General features: G+C 38.0%; 1 protein-coding gene across 4 annotated transcripts; it reads left to right on the top strand.

Moving 5' to 3' along the window:
- The first annotated feature begins 1,810 nt into the window (after positions 1-1,810).
- Positions 1,811-13,095, top strand: LOC309514110 (potassium voltage-gated channel subfamily A member 2). 4 transcript variants are annotated; one of them, XR_014211608.1, is made up of 3 exons: positions 1,811-1,963; positions 3,043-3,495; positions 12,663-13,095. XR_014211608.1 is itself a non-coding variant. In XM_082190243.1 (3 exons), exon 3 carries the CDS (start codon positions 4,867-4,869, stop codon positions 6,343-6,345), a length of 1,479 nt encoding a protein of 492 aa, XP_082046369.1. In that variant the 5' UTR covers positions 1,811-1,963; positions 3,242-3,495; positions 4,729-4,866; the 3' UTR covers positions 6,346-11,460. The 4 variants fall into 4 exon arrangements, 3 of the variants coding, with proteins under 3 accessions (XP_082046369.1, XP_082046368.1, XP_082046367.1); XM_082190243.1 differs by lacking the exon at positions 12,663-13,095 and adding an exon at positions 4,729-11,460 and having other exon boundaries at positions 3,242-3,495; XM_082190242.1 differs by lacking the exon at positions 12,663-13,095 and adding an exon at positions 4,729-11,460 and having other exon boundaries at positions 3,115-3,495.
- The last annotated feature ends 643 nt before the right edge of the window (positions 13,096-13,738 follow it).

The raw sequence follows: 13,738 nt of genomic DNA, 5'->3' as shown, positions 1-13,738 counted from the left end.
CCAAAGACAGTCTCAAAAGATTTGAAATCGTTGGCTTTAAGGCATGAAGAATTATTTTTTCAAGGAAAAAAACATTTAAATATGTCATTTTGATGATCAAAGATGAGTTTTAAGGGATAAAATTATTGACCACAGGTGGACTTTAAGCAAATTAAACTGAATAGTATTTTCTTGTAAACATACTCCAGTATGTCTTTACAACTTTTTCCAAAGTGTACCTTAAAATATTTGTTTAATTGCAAGTTGAAAAGCTTTTTTTGTTGTTGTTAGAAAGCCTTACTAGGGCCATATAACATCTGCACTGGCAAAATCTTTTTTTCTTTGCATCACTCCATTTAAAGATAAAGAGAAAGGGAATATAAGACAAAGGGAAATTTGATAAACGCAGCAAATCTGTCTTCACCCCTGGTCCTGTTCCTCAGCTCAAAGCACCACATGCAGACAGGACAGAGCAAACATTTTTTAATAGCCTTAAAATCTTTTCCTTACCACCATTCTTAACTCAACTACTATAGCCTATAAGATCGACTGCATTGTCCCTTGTGACTGAACTTGTATATTTGTGTGACCGTGAAAGGGCTTCTAGATTGACCCAGGATCAATGGCCCGGGGGGGCTCACGCTTGCGTCTCCTCTCTTTGGCCAGTCTTAAACACATCTCACCCAAGCACAGAATTACACAAACCTCTCAGTTTTAATTAAAACATGTGAGCTAATTCAAGGCGAAGTGCATGTACACTCCTTTGTATTGGCTCTCTCATGAATAATGGCTCCGCCGTCAGAGAGATTTCCTGAACATGTGTGCATGATTGACATGCAGGCTCTGGCTATAAAACAAACAGCGATGAGCCTGTCACAAACCCCTCAGCACAATTTGTATGCAAAATCATCCCTTGAAAGCACAGAGAACTCAACCAATGCGGTAAAGGAAATTAAACTGATATCAAATAACAAATCATTAATTTGCAATGCAATCTATAGGTTGATCATTTGTAAATCAAATATGGAATGCAACCAATTTAAAATAATTAATCAAATTTCACAGTGAAATGAATCCAGTTTTGCTGCATGAGCTGTAACCACTCAAGGGAAGAAAAAGGTCCCTTACTGATTTACCACTGCAGCAAATGGCCAAATCTGTTCCTTTTGTTAGCAGTAAGACAATTTGTATGTATTGTTTTCTGTCAGTGGTTTCCATGCCTCAACCTTCATATTCGATCAGTGTAAAAATGCCTCTGCTTCATGGATAGACAGAAAATAATACCCAACAGCTGTTCGGAATACAATTTCTGCATAATATAAGTATGCATATTGTGCATATAGCCTATAAAGATTTACAACATTCATGGAATACACGGATACCTACAGTATATCACATCTGTGCATAATTGCATATACTGTAAACAATTCCACAATTGGGCAGGCATACTAGTTTGAAGTATGCAGTAAACAGTACACTATTCCATTTAGTTATTTCACTGACATCAAAAAAATGGTACATAAGGTAGCTATACACTATGTATACAATTGGACGTCCTACTTATCTGATACACTGCATAGGCTACTATCTAGGGAAAAACACAAATGGAGACAAAGGTGTTACAATTTTTTAAAAGCATCATATTTGGTCACTAGCAACTGTGAGAGACAGTAACAAAACAAAGAGCACGTATTGTCTTATAGAATATCAATATACATTTTACGTTCTTATTCCGTAAAAAATTAATAGCATTTTGACAGTGCGGGTTGTGGAAGCACCATGCGTGACGCGTCCCCTTTAAACTGCCCACTCTGCGGATAAAGTGAGGAGTGGTAGCGCGGACTGTAATCCAAGAGTCTTTTGGTATGCACAGCAACGATTGACTGCAGATTCCATTTAACGCTTTAACTAGCTGACTAATGGCTTGTTGCGTGAACATAATGACACAACTACTGAGACGTCGGCAAGCGAGGTAGACGGACAGGTAGGAAGAGATTCGAGATGTCTGTCGCTGCAGACTTCTTATGTTTAATGTTTTGCATCTGTTCCCATGTCAACATGACAACGTGATAGAATTTGCGTTTTTCCTGTATTACAATCATTTTTAAAAGTGGTCAGGTGCAGCTGGTTCATTTAGGGTCATTTTTCTACTATATCTAACCCTTGATTCAACCTAATGATTGATTTAGTCAAATGAAAAACAAAATTGGCTTGAATAAAACTATTAATATATACAATTAAGGATACCAGACAAGACGTTTGACAGTGATTGTGTCATCACTTGTCATTAAGAGATGATGCTGCAATATTAATAGCCTAATTTATTTTAGATTGGTTCATGGTTCAGTGATGTAAAAACACAATTCATACAGACAATTACTTAAAACACGCCTCTTTTATGAACATTCAGTCTCTTAGTTTATGGTCATTTAGAGATTATTATGCAGTTTAAAGAAGAATAAAAAAATAAAAAAACTGTCCAGAGGGGGTGGGGGTGGGGGGGGGAGGGGATGGGGGGTTTGCTCATTAAGGCTGAAAATATTGTCATATTCTTTTATAATTATTTGTAATTTGGGGGAAATGTGTTCTAATATTACTTGGAAAAACTTTTGTCTCCCAAATCAAAGTCAGTGGGGTCTAACCAACTTTGTCATGTGACAAAAGTAAATAAATAACATTTTGTTCAGATCAAATAGAATAACACTAAGAAAACTTCTTGACTATTCATATATATACAGTATATATATATGGTTACACTTTATTGGGGACGTAGTTGCATTGTACTTACTATTAATATTAATTAACTACATGTACTTATTATATATGGTGTTAAGGTTATCTGTCTATCTATATATTTGTACTGAAATAGGTTTGAAACCTTTTTTGTAACTCACGTATTCAAGAAAAAATGTATTATCTCAGACATGCTTTGTCACTGACCCTCATAAGTTGCGCAATTATCAGTAGTTTATCAGTCACTCTCAAAGAGCATTCCCATTAATGTAATGCATTGCCTGCCTAATTAATGGATGTGATCACTGAAAGACCATTACTTACTTACAGGACAAGCCTGACCTGTGCCTTCTGCAAATGTTTCACATTCACCTCTACTGTCGTTTGTTGCAACCTGTCTAGCAAAGACTGTGGCGACCTGCTTAATGCCTCCTTAATGTGGAATGAAGAGACCGCCCTTCCTTTGCATCATATGCTTTTTTCCTGTTCTTTCCTCCGTGTCCTTCTCAAACAACCTGCGGTGAGGAAGCTTTGGGGTAGATGAGGACACAACCGCATACTGTACCTCTCTGCCCCTCCTCCCTGCCTGCCCCGTTATGCACAATACGCCGGTGTGCCGAGAGCTACAGCGGACAGTAGCAGTCAGGATTTAAGGAATCAGATGAGTTTGTCGTTTTCATCGGTCACACAGGCGCCGGATTGCTATCCTCACTTCGAGAAGGCTGTCGTGACTTCTGGGAACCTGAGGAACCACAGGGGTGATTTAGAAGTTTATTCAAGCAGGTAAAATGTCTCAGTTCTGATTATGTACTCTGGACTATTGAATATATGGAAGCTTTATTATTCTTTTATTTGCTATGTCTGTTTCATTATCAGAGTAAAAAGAAAGAGGGACCACCAAGTCTTATTTAACCTAAAATGTATTTTCTTGCAGTTTAATATTTCATGGGCTGCTTCTGCTGAATATTTTAAAGCATGCTGGCACCGTTTGGGACAAGCAACATTCCAGCAAATATGTACGAACAGCATGGCATATGCGGTTCTTTGAATGTTCGGGTATTTCATGGAAAAGGAGGAGAAAGGGATGGGGGACACACGCTTGCACACGCTGTTTGGATGCAGCATAGTTATGTAGGATGTGCATATCTCATAGAGAAGGGCCTCTTTTATGTGACAGCACTGCATGGGAGAGATGCAGTTTTATGTCAATGGATATTTGTCCATTGCCGAACACCAGACAGAACTGACACGGCTTGACGCAGAGTTTCATTATATTGTGGTTCTTTAAGAAGACCAAGGAACTGCTTCGCATGTGAATGTATAACTATGTAGAACATGCTGTTCTATATAAATTGTGCGCTATATTTTTAGATCTTCTTTTGCCTACGCTTTGCAATTTGTTATGGCGTGTGTGGTATCTCTCATGATTACTATACTAGGGACATACTTGTATTATGATAAACATAATTCATAAAAAAATGCAGATGATTTACTCGTTTCAGTACAAAAAAACGTCATCATAAACATTTTATCCCTTACTTCTCTTATTTCCTTTTTTCTTTAGAGTGGAAGTAGGCAAAGTCCAATGCAGTATATAGAGAGAAAAAAACGACTAAATATTAAATCTATAAAAACACTTATTTTAAAATTAAAATGATTTAGAATTGTAATGTTTTGCACCCTTTTTTAAACACTGGCGCATGACACATTATCAGAAAGTGTATCACTTTACCTGCATTCACCCTTCTTTTGTTGCAGAAAGCCTTTATACACTGTGGGGGGAAAAAGTTACTGCCTTACATTTTTAAGTACAATTAATTTGGATGTTTAAGTCATTTCAACTTAAATTACATTAAACTGACTTAAAAAATTAGTTGAATCTTGTATAACTTATTGCTTAACTTATTTTAATTAAAGCACTATAAAAACATATGTTGTCATTACTTATTTATCCTATAATTTTTTTACAGGGACACAATATTAAAGATATCCGCATGTTGTCTTGTTTTCTTTCAGTCGACCCATCCAGTAGCACGCTGTGGCCCTTAGTGCTCTACGGTGTCAAGCCCCCTTCTGTGTGGATTCCCACCCTGCATTTTCCCATCCTGTGGTGCCCTGCCTCGGTGAAAAGTGCAGGCCTCACCCTCCTGCATTATGACTGTGGCCACGGGCGACCCCTCAGATGAGGCGGCAGCACACCCTGGTCTTCCTCAGGACTATGACCCCGGAACGGAGCAGGACTGCTGTGAGCGAGTGGTCATCAACATCTCGGGTCTGCGTTTTGAGACGCAGCTCAAGACCCTTTTGCAATTCCCCGAAACATTACTGGGGGACCCCAAGAAGCGCATGAGGTACTTTGACCCTCTAAGAAACGAGTATTTTTTTGATAGAAACCGACCTAGCTTTGACGCCATCCTCTATTATTATCAATCGGGCGGAAGGTTGCGGAGACCCGCCAATGTCACTTTGGACGTGTTCTCGGAAGAGATCCGTTTTTATGAGCTCGGAGATGAAGCGATTGAGATATTCAGGGAGGACGAGGGTTTTATCAAGGAGGAGGAGAGGCCGTTGCCTGAAAATGAGTTTCAGAAGCAGGTCTGGTTGCTGTTCGAGTATCCAGAAAGTTCTGGGCCAGCCAGGATTATAGCGATCATATCAGTCATGGTCATCCTTATCTCCATTGTCAGCTTCTGCCTGGAAACCTTGCCCATCTTCCACAGCGATGAGGAGGAGATGAACAAAGTCCCCATTGCCGGTAGTAACATTACAACCATTTACACATCCAACTACTTCACAGACCCTTTCTTCATTCTAGAGACGCTATGCATCATCTGGTTCTCCTTCGAGTTCTTGGTGCGCTTTTTTGCCTGCCCTAGTAAAGCCAGCTTCTTTGTGAACATAATGAACATGATTGATGTGGTGGCCATCATTCCTTACTTCATTACACTGGGAACGGAGCTGGCGGAGAAGGGAGTGGAAGAGGTGCCGCAAGGGCAACAAGCCATGTCTCTTGCCATTCTGAGGGTTATAAGACTCGTACGAGTCTTCAGAATCTTCAAACTTTCCCGTCACTCAAAGGGACTTCAGATTCTTGGCCAAACCCTCAAAGCCAGCATGAGAGAATTAGGTTTACTCATCTTCTTCCTCTTCATCGGAGTTATCCTCTTTTCTAGCGCCGTCTACTTCGCAGAAGCTGACGAACCAGAGTCGCAGTTCTACAGCATCCCGGATGCCTTCTGGTGGGCTGTGGTTACAATGACAACCGTTGGTTATGGAGATATGGTGCCCACCACCATTGGAGGAAAAATTGTAGGATCTCTCTGTGCCATCGCTGGCGTCTTGACCATTGCCCTTCCAGTGCCCGTCATCGTCTCAAACTTTAACTACTTCTACCATAGAGAAACAGAAGGTGAAGAGCAAGCACAGTATCTCCAGGTTAGCAAAGTCGATTCCCAAGAAGAGCTGAAGGGAAGTCGAAGTGGATCCACCATCAGCAAGTCCGACTACATCGAGATCCAAGAAGGTGTCAACAACAGCAACGAGGACATTCAGGACGAGAACCTCAAGACAGCCAATTGCACTTTAGCCAATACAAATTATGTTAATATCAAAAAAATGCTGACAGATGTCTAGTCATTTGGGGAGCAGGTCCAACTTCATTTGAAATTTAAAAAGGACTAGTAAACAGTATTCAAAGGAGGATTGTTATTAACATGAGATTTCTGATCTCCAATACCTCATTGAAACCGTACATCCAGATTCATCCACAATCCAAGTATTCATCAGTGTTCGCATGGAGTCATCTACATCATCCAATACCTTATCCGGAGCAGGAGCCAAGTATTTATATGGAACTGTGGAAAACAAATAAACAGCACATGAGTGTCATATTTCAGTCAACATCTTACTCTCAAAGCCAAGCTTCGCCAAAGAAACGTCATTTGTGTGCTTCATCTGCTGTTAAAAAGGTTTGCCGTCACACGCAGTTCACGTATATGATACAAAGAATACTCACAGAAGTTTCATCCACTCTGATGCTGCTTGTTAAGAACACCAATATTCACATAGAGTCAAGACGGTTGTCTATTATTTTAGTGTTACTATAGTGATCAGCTGGGAATGTCATTGAAGCGGCCTGCTTCTGTGTCGACAGTTGTGTGTGGATCCAAAATACATATGTATGGACAACACTTGTATCTACTCCTTGATTATCCTTCTGCAAAGCTTTTGAAGACAAGATGAATGTCTCTACGTGTCATATTTTATGTTATTTTTAGTCTACAGTGTCTGTGTCCACTGTTGTTCAACGGCTTTTCTTTTCTTTTCTCATCTCATATCACATTTTAACCATTTTTATTTGCAGTTCTTCAGGATAAAGAGCATACAGAAAATGCTAAATGAAAAATAAGCAAAATAACACCCTAGTGCCACAGAAGAAAAAAAATAAAATGCTTGATGTATTGTGTGTAAGAGGATACTGTTCAGTGTATATATTCTGCGAGCTGCAGAGATAGTCCAAAATGTAGTTGATATTCAAATAACTTTGCCACTTAATGAGCCATATTGTAGTTCACACTTTAATGTCCCCAAGCACATTTTGTAGCAATGATGTCAAATTATTTTTAATCACTGGCTTGTCTATCGTCTTGAAATAATTTTCAGGTGTTGATAAGAGTGTGTTAGATGTTTTGTCTTTTCTTTTATTGGCTTGGATCGAGAAAAAACACTGGTATTATAGTGTTGCATGGCCCCAATCCTCAATCTTAATGGCATGGATTTTCAGCTCAAGAGAAAGTGATATACAGAAACTTAGCTAGATATTGCGACAATATGTATCTTGCTCTGTAAATAATACATATATACAGGATCATCTATTTTTATCTGTTTTATTGTGATCCAAAGGTGCTTTTTTCAGGTTTTGTTTTGCAAGTGAATCTATAAAAAGACACTCAGCATTGCATTTGGACAGACAGTGCAGCATTAGGGCATTGATTGCTGGGACATTGATTGTCTTAGTTTCAGGTGACCTTGAAATCTAGATATACAGGCTTACACAGGTCTCTTGTCTCTTGCATTAAAGACTGTTTTATCGCTAACAATGAATCAGCAGAGAGCTTTGGAAACTATGTAAGTCAATACTGTCTTCTTTTGATTGACCTTCTACAAAAGTTCCGGCTCCACTCACAGTTGCTGCATCCTCTCCTCAAACTTATATTATCAAGTATAGCCATTATCAAGGCAGTATAGCCACTATTATTGTATCAAGTATAGCCATTATCTCGAGCATCTTATTGTTTTCATGCTTCTCTTTAGACACCAAATTTGACTTTTTATGGATGGATTGAAGATTTGGCTCTATTATTTGATGTGGCACATGACTGTGCACCCTTAGAAGGTTTCTCAACCACATCTATTTCAGTATCTCACCTGGGCTGCAGGTGCCTTTGTCTTCGTCTCTCTAATGTATATTTTTTTGCAAACTGTATGTGCTGATGCTGCTCATTTAGAAGCAGATACTGCGTTCACAGCTGCTGCTAATATGTTATGTAATGTTATCTTGTTTTAATTCAGAGTATAGACATCACTGCAATGCGCACAGTTGGGGTAGGTTTAACAAAGTGTATGAAACTCAATTTCACCATACGGTGCATAGTCAATGCCTAATATATGTACTAAACTTGTTTGGATGCTTTAAAGCTGAAGTGTGTATTTTTTTATGTTCAAATAATTAATTTGATCTAAGCTGTAATTAATCCGTTCATGGACTGATTTCCCCAAAGCAGTGTGGTGCTTTCAAATCTTTGCTCTGTTTAAGCAGCCCAACACCACAAAATGGACTCAACCAATGGTGTGATATTAGTGTGAAACTATCTGTCTGTCTGAGCAATGGCAGATTGGAAGGTCTGTTTTGAAAATATAATTTTGGTGATTCCATTAGGAGAGCAGAAATTACACACTTCAGCTTTAATGCAGGCAAACAGCAAGTTTTCTATGCATGACATTGGACAGTATGCTGTTGGTGAATCAGATGTATCATCCTAATACACATTGTCATTGTAACTTCATATTTAATGTGTGGCAATAACATATATTGTGATTTTGGTGCTAGACCTGGCTGTGTCGAATGTCAGGGCTATAACAGTACCTCTTTGAAGCCTTCTTTTTTTCCACATTTGTGAAACACTGGGAAACCGCAGTCATTGCTTAGCTTGCAGGTGCACTAGCTTCTCGCATTACGTTTGCATTGTGTGTTGATTTCCTAAATGTCATTTGAAAGGCTAAAGGACAGCATTGAATGTCACAAAATCATATTTGTAAGCATCTTATAATCAGTCCATGCATTGCCACGGTTTAGAAGGATGTACATCAACTTATGCAATCAATTTTTTTGTCTCCACAGTGTTTTCGTTTAAAAAAATGACAGGGGGAGAAAAAAAGCCATAGTTCACCCAAAAATGTAAATTAGCCCATGATTTACTCACCCTGAAGCCATCCTAGGTGTAAATGACATTCTTCTTTCAGACGAATACAATCAGAGTTATGTTAAAAAATGTCCTGGCTCTTCCAAGCGTTATAATGGGAGTCAATGGGTATATTTTTTTGGAAGTCCATCAAAGCGCATCCATCCATGATAAAAGTGCTCGAAACGGCTCTGGCGGGTTAATAAAGGTCTTCTAAAGTGAAGCGATGTGTTCGTGTAAGAAAAATATCCATATTTAAAATGTTATCGACTAAAATAACTAGCTTTGGGCAGATGGTTGTACGCAAGCCGAGCACTTTTATCACGGATGGAAGCATTTTGATGGACTTCCAAAAAAATATACCCTGTCTCCCATTATAACGCTTGGAAGAGCCAGGACAAGAATGTCCTTTACACCTAGGATGGCTTCAGGGTGAGTAAATCATGGGCTAATTTAAATTTTTGGGTGAACTATCCCTTTAAAGGCCAAATTCAATCAAAACTATATAACCAAAGAACCACCTTTCAATAAAGCTGTATTACTATTATTAATTATATTACATTTATCACCAATTTAATTGAATTTGGTTTAAATAAAATTAAATACTAATAACATAATTTAAAACTTTTAAGCAATGTTTAAGGTTAAGTCAACAAGAAACAATATTCACAACCCATTTTACTTTAGTAATGTGATGCATTTTCTGGTGAAATAGTATTTTCAATGGGGGGAAATGTAGGCTGGCACTTGATATGAAAAGATCCAAACCTGATTGTGAATTTGCCAAAACAATGCCTAAATACCTATTTGCCTATTGGTTAATGTTATCCAATGTACGTTGCAGAAAAGGAATATAATTTCAAAGGCCAATTTTTTTCTCTTTGTTTAATCATACACAATAAATCCAGGAACTTTATTACGAAAGTAAATATTTCGATTCCATGTTGACTTGAAGCATAAACTAAATAGAGTGAATAAACAAAATAAAGTGAGATTTTGATAGAGGTTTAAAATACAGTGAAGTTGCAAGAACATGTTGTACCATGCTTTGATTGCCTTTGGCCTTGAGTATATGAGTAGGCTGCTGTGATTGAGACAAGCCCTGCATCTGTCCATCAAATGTTGTTGAGACTGCAAAGAAAGAAAGAAAGAAAGTCTCTCCTATTGCTTAGTTATGCAATACAGTGTTATATGTTTGTGTGTGTGTGTGTGTGTGTGTGTGTGTGTGTGTGTGTGTGTGTGTGTGTGTGTGTGTGTGTGTGTGTGTGTGTGTGTGTGTGTGTGTGTGTGTGTGTGTGTGTGTGTGTGTGTGTGTGTGTGTGTGTGTGTGTGTGTGTGTGTGTGTGTGTGTGTGTGTGTGTGTGTGTGTGTGTGTGTGTGTGTGTGTGTGTGTGTGTATGGCATGTGTGTATATCTGTAAAGCTCTTCAGACCCTATAGCCTGTGCTCAACAGCCAGACAGAGGGAGTCTAGAGTTATACAAACACCTCAATTGGCAGAAAGCTGAATGTAGTCTATTTCAACCCATTCTGGCTGTAAAGGACAACCCCCAAAACACACTGAATGTTTTACATTCCTGTAAGTGTGATCCGGTCTATAATATTCACTATAACGCAACCATGACTTTTTAGGATGTAAAGCACTGAAAAACAAAATGTCTTCAGTGTTACTTGATGTAAAGATGCACTTTACAAGCACCACCAGTGGACAATCTATGAACAGAGACATGCATATATAACCCTTCCAAATGATCAATACTGTCTTAAAGCAAATACAACAATGAAGATGATATATGAAACCCGAAAGCTGTGTTGCTTGTTCCTTTCAATGGATCTCAATGTTGTCGTGCATTGTCTAAATGTCATTGAGTTGCTCAGAGCTACTATTTTGCAGATAATTTTAGAAAAGGACATAATGACAGCAATGCACTGTTTCAGAACACTAGGAGCTTTTTGATGTCGATATTATTAGCTCATCCAGAGGAGAAGGTTGGTAGCTTGAAACCATTCAGGGAAAGGTGCCTGGTGGCATCTTTGATTTCGTTCCGCTTTAAGTGCTCAGCGTATAGTCCTCTGCACTTTCCACAGTGATAGCCAGTGATAAAAATAGCCATTTCTTTGGAAGCAAAAATCATGGGAAACTGTATGCGTGTCTAAGAGGACGATATAGACAAGGCTGGTGTATAAAGACTGTCAATGTATATTGGCATAAGCTCTAGAGAGTTGGGCGCGGAAGCTGAGAAAGAGAGAATTTGTGTGTCTAAGTGACAATAGGAGGAGGACAGAATGTTCAGGGGAGACGAGAATAGATGACAGGGAGCGGGAGGTGCGGGATCAAATATGACACCTACGGTTAGGTTATGTGAAAGATTTTGTTCGCCAGCAAATCATTCCTAATTCGCCCTATTCATAGAATATTGATTATGTTTGTGTCGCTCTCATATCAGTCGCTATACTGCGATACTACTTTTTTTTTTTGGGCTGAATATGTTTCAGTTTGATCATTTATATGAATGTGGACTGACACCCCCGTCAGGAATCTATTTGCATATGCTATAAAAAGATATTCTAGCTCATTTTACTTAAGCATTGCTATAAGGCAAATAGAGAATTTAAATTCTGGAAATCTCAATCCCTCTGTGTGCTGGTGCTGCCCGAGGTAATGTTTCATTGAAAAGGAGAGCATAGATGCCCTCTAAAGGCAGTGCCCTGAAATATAATGAGGTAATGTTTCATTGAAGAGAGGAGAGAATAGATGCCCTCTAAAGGCAGTGCCATGAAATATAATGCTCATATATTTTCACTGATCAGCAAGATCATATATTTGGCTGTATAGGTGAATCTCACAAATAAATGCCTGGGTCATATAGAAAACAGACTATTTTAAGAACTTTTTTATTATTTATTTATTTACTTACTTACAAACTGTCATTACAATAGCTAAAATCATCTGGTTCGGTCGTAATGTTTGTTTGTTTCTTTGTTTTTAATAAAATTGCATTTCAAATTAAATAAAATTTAGTACAACGAATATTACTATGATTTATACTTAAAATCGTACTTGAACGATTTATAAACAATTTAAATATGAATCTGCTGCTGTCCTTAATTGCTATGACAAAAAGTCACAATGCAAAAAATATATAAATGCAGTATATATAAATAATAATAAAAAAAATAAAAAATAATAGTAGTCATTTTTATTCTTTTGAATTGGGGGCGAAATTTTAACTGGCCAATTCAGAATGCTTCTAAGCATTGCTTTGCAAAACCACAAGCTACATCATACTGTATGATTATTATTATTATTATCTGCAAAACATATACTCTGACAGTTTCTACAATGTATACGGTATAATTATGCCCTAACCTGGACATAACATACTGGTATAGCTGCTTGTAATCTTGTTTAGAAAAAGAAAAACTGTTTTATTTTATAATGCAACACTTCACTAATGACAATATTCAAATCTCCTCAAATCTCCTTTCAGCTCCCAAGTGTTCAGTTGCCATATGGCCTGGACTCAGATCCAAGAACACGGGCTCCTGAGCCACACCCTCCACCCTGAGAGATGGAAAACTGGTGAACCAGAGGGAGGTCGAGTCATACTTCACTCACACTGCCCTAACCGGCTGTGTTTGTTTACCACAGAGATGCCACATACTGTTGGATTTAGCTGCGTATGTCAGTTATTTTCAGTTTAAAAAAAAATCTGGATTTTATCAACTAAGAATAAAGAATAAATCCATGGGGGAAGTTATATTAACAAATACAAAAACAAAGAAATGGGATTTCCCAGAGGCCGACTGAGTTGAAACTCCAACTCATTCTGTAATCATAAACCTCTATAACCTCCATCACAAATCTATATGACCGTGTCTCCTGCTGAGTCTAGTGATGTAAGCTGTATTGATGTTGGGTACAGCATGATTCTTGTAACCTACCAGAGATATGAGAAGTCTTAAAATATCCACCATGAGTTAATATTTCATCACCAACTGCAAGCTCAGCATAGTCTCTCTCCAACAGGGAATCTTTCCTATGGAAAGCAACAGAAATGTCATAGATAATAATTCAATTTGGTTAAGGTAACATGAATTTAAATAATGCAACAAAAAAAGACATCATACCCAAAGACTATAGATAGTTTAAAATCAAGGGTAAGAGGTTTAATTCTCTCTTGACTCCCTAATATTAAAGGGATTTATTTTTACTTAAATGCATAAATGAGGACAGTTTTATTTTTATGTTTTTTTGTTTCAAACGTGCATGTGATCTAAAAGCATCCAATAAAAGTGCATCAGTGGCTTATTCTAAACACTTTTCCTTTAAGCACATGATTTTTTGCTCTTGTCCACTAGGGGCAGTGTGCAACAACACAAGGGCTCCTTAGATCAAGTTTCAGTACCACACAGTATCTGTGCATGTCTACTACAGAGAGAACGTCTCTAGAGAGAAAATGACAGAAATGCTAAAGGACAAATTGAAATAACACTTTTGTTCTCACAAATTTTTAAACATGGAAAATGCTTCCATAAGTAAATAATTGTACACTAAATTCCTTAC

This window comes from Leuciscus leuciscus, assembly GCF_965113295.1.
Source record: "Leuciscus leuciscus genome assembly, chromosome: 14".
Classification (NCBI taxonomy): Eukaryota; Metazoa; Chordata; class Actinopteri; order Cypriniformes; family Leuciscidae; genus Leuciscus; species Leuciscus leuciscus.
This window is presented reverse-complemented; position numbering and strand designations above follow the sequence as displayed.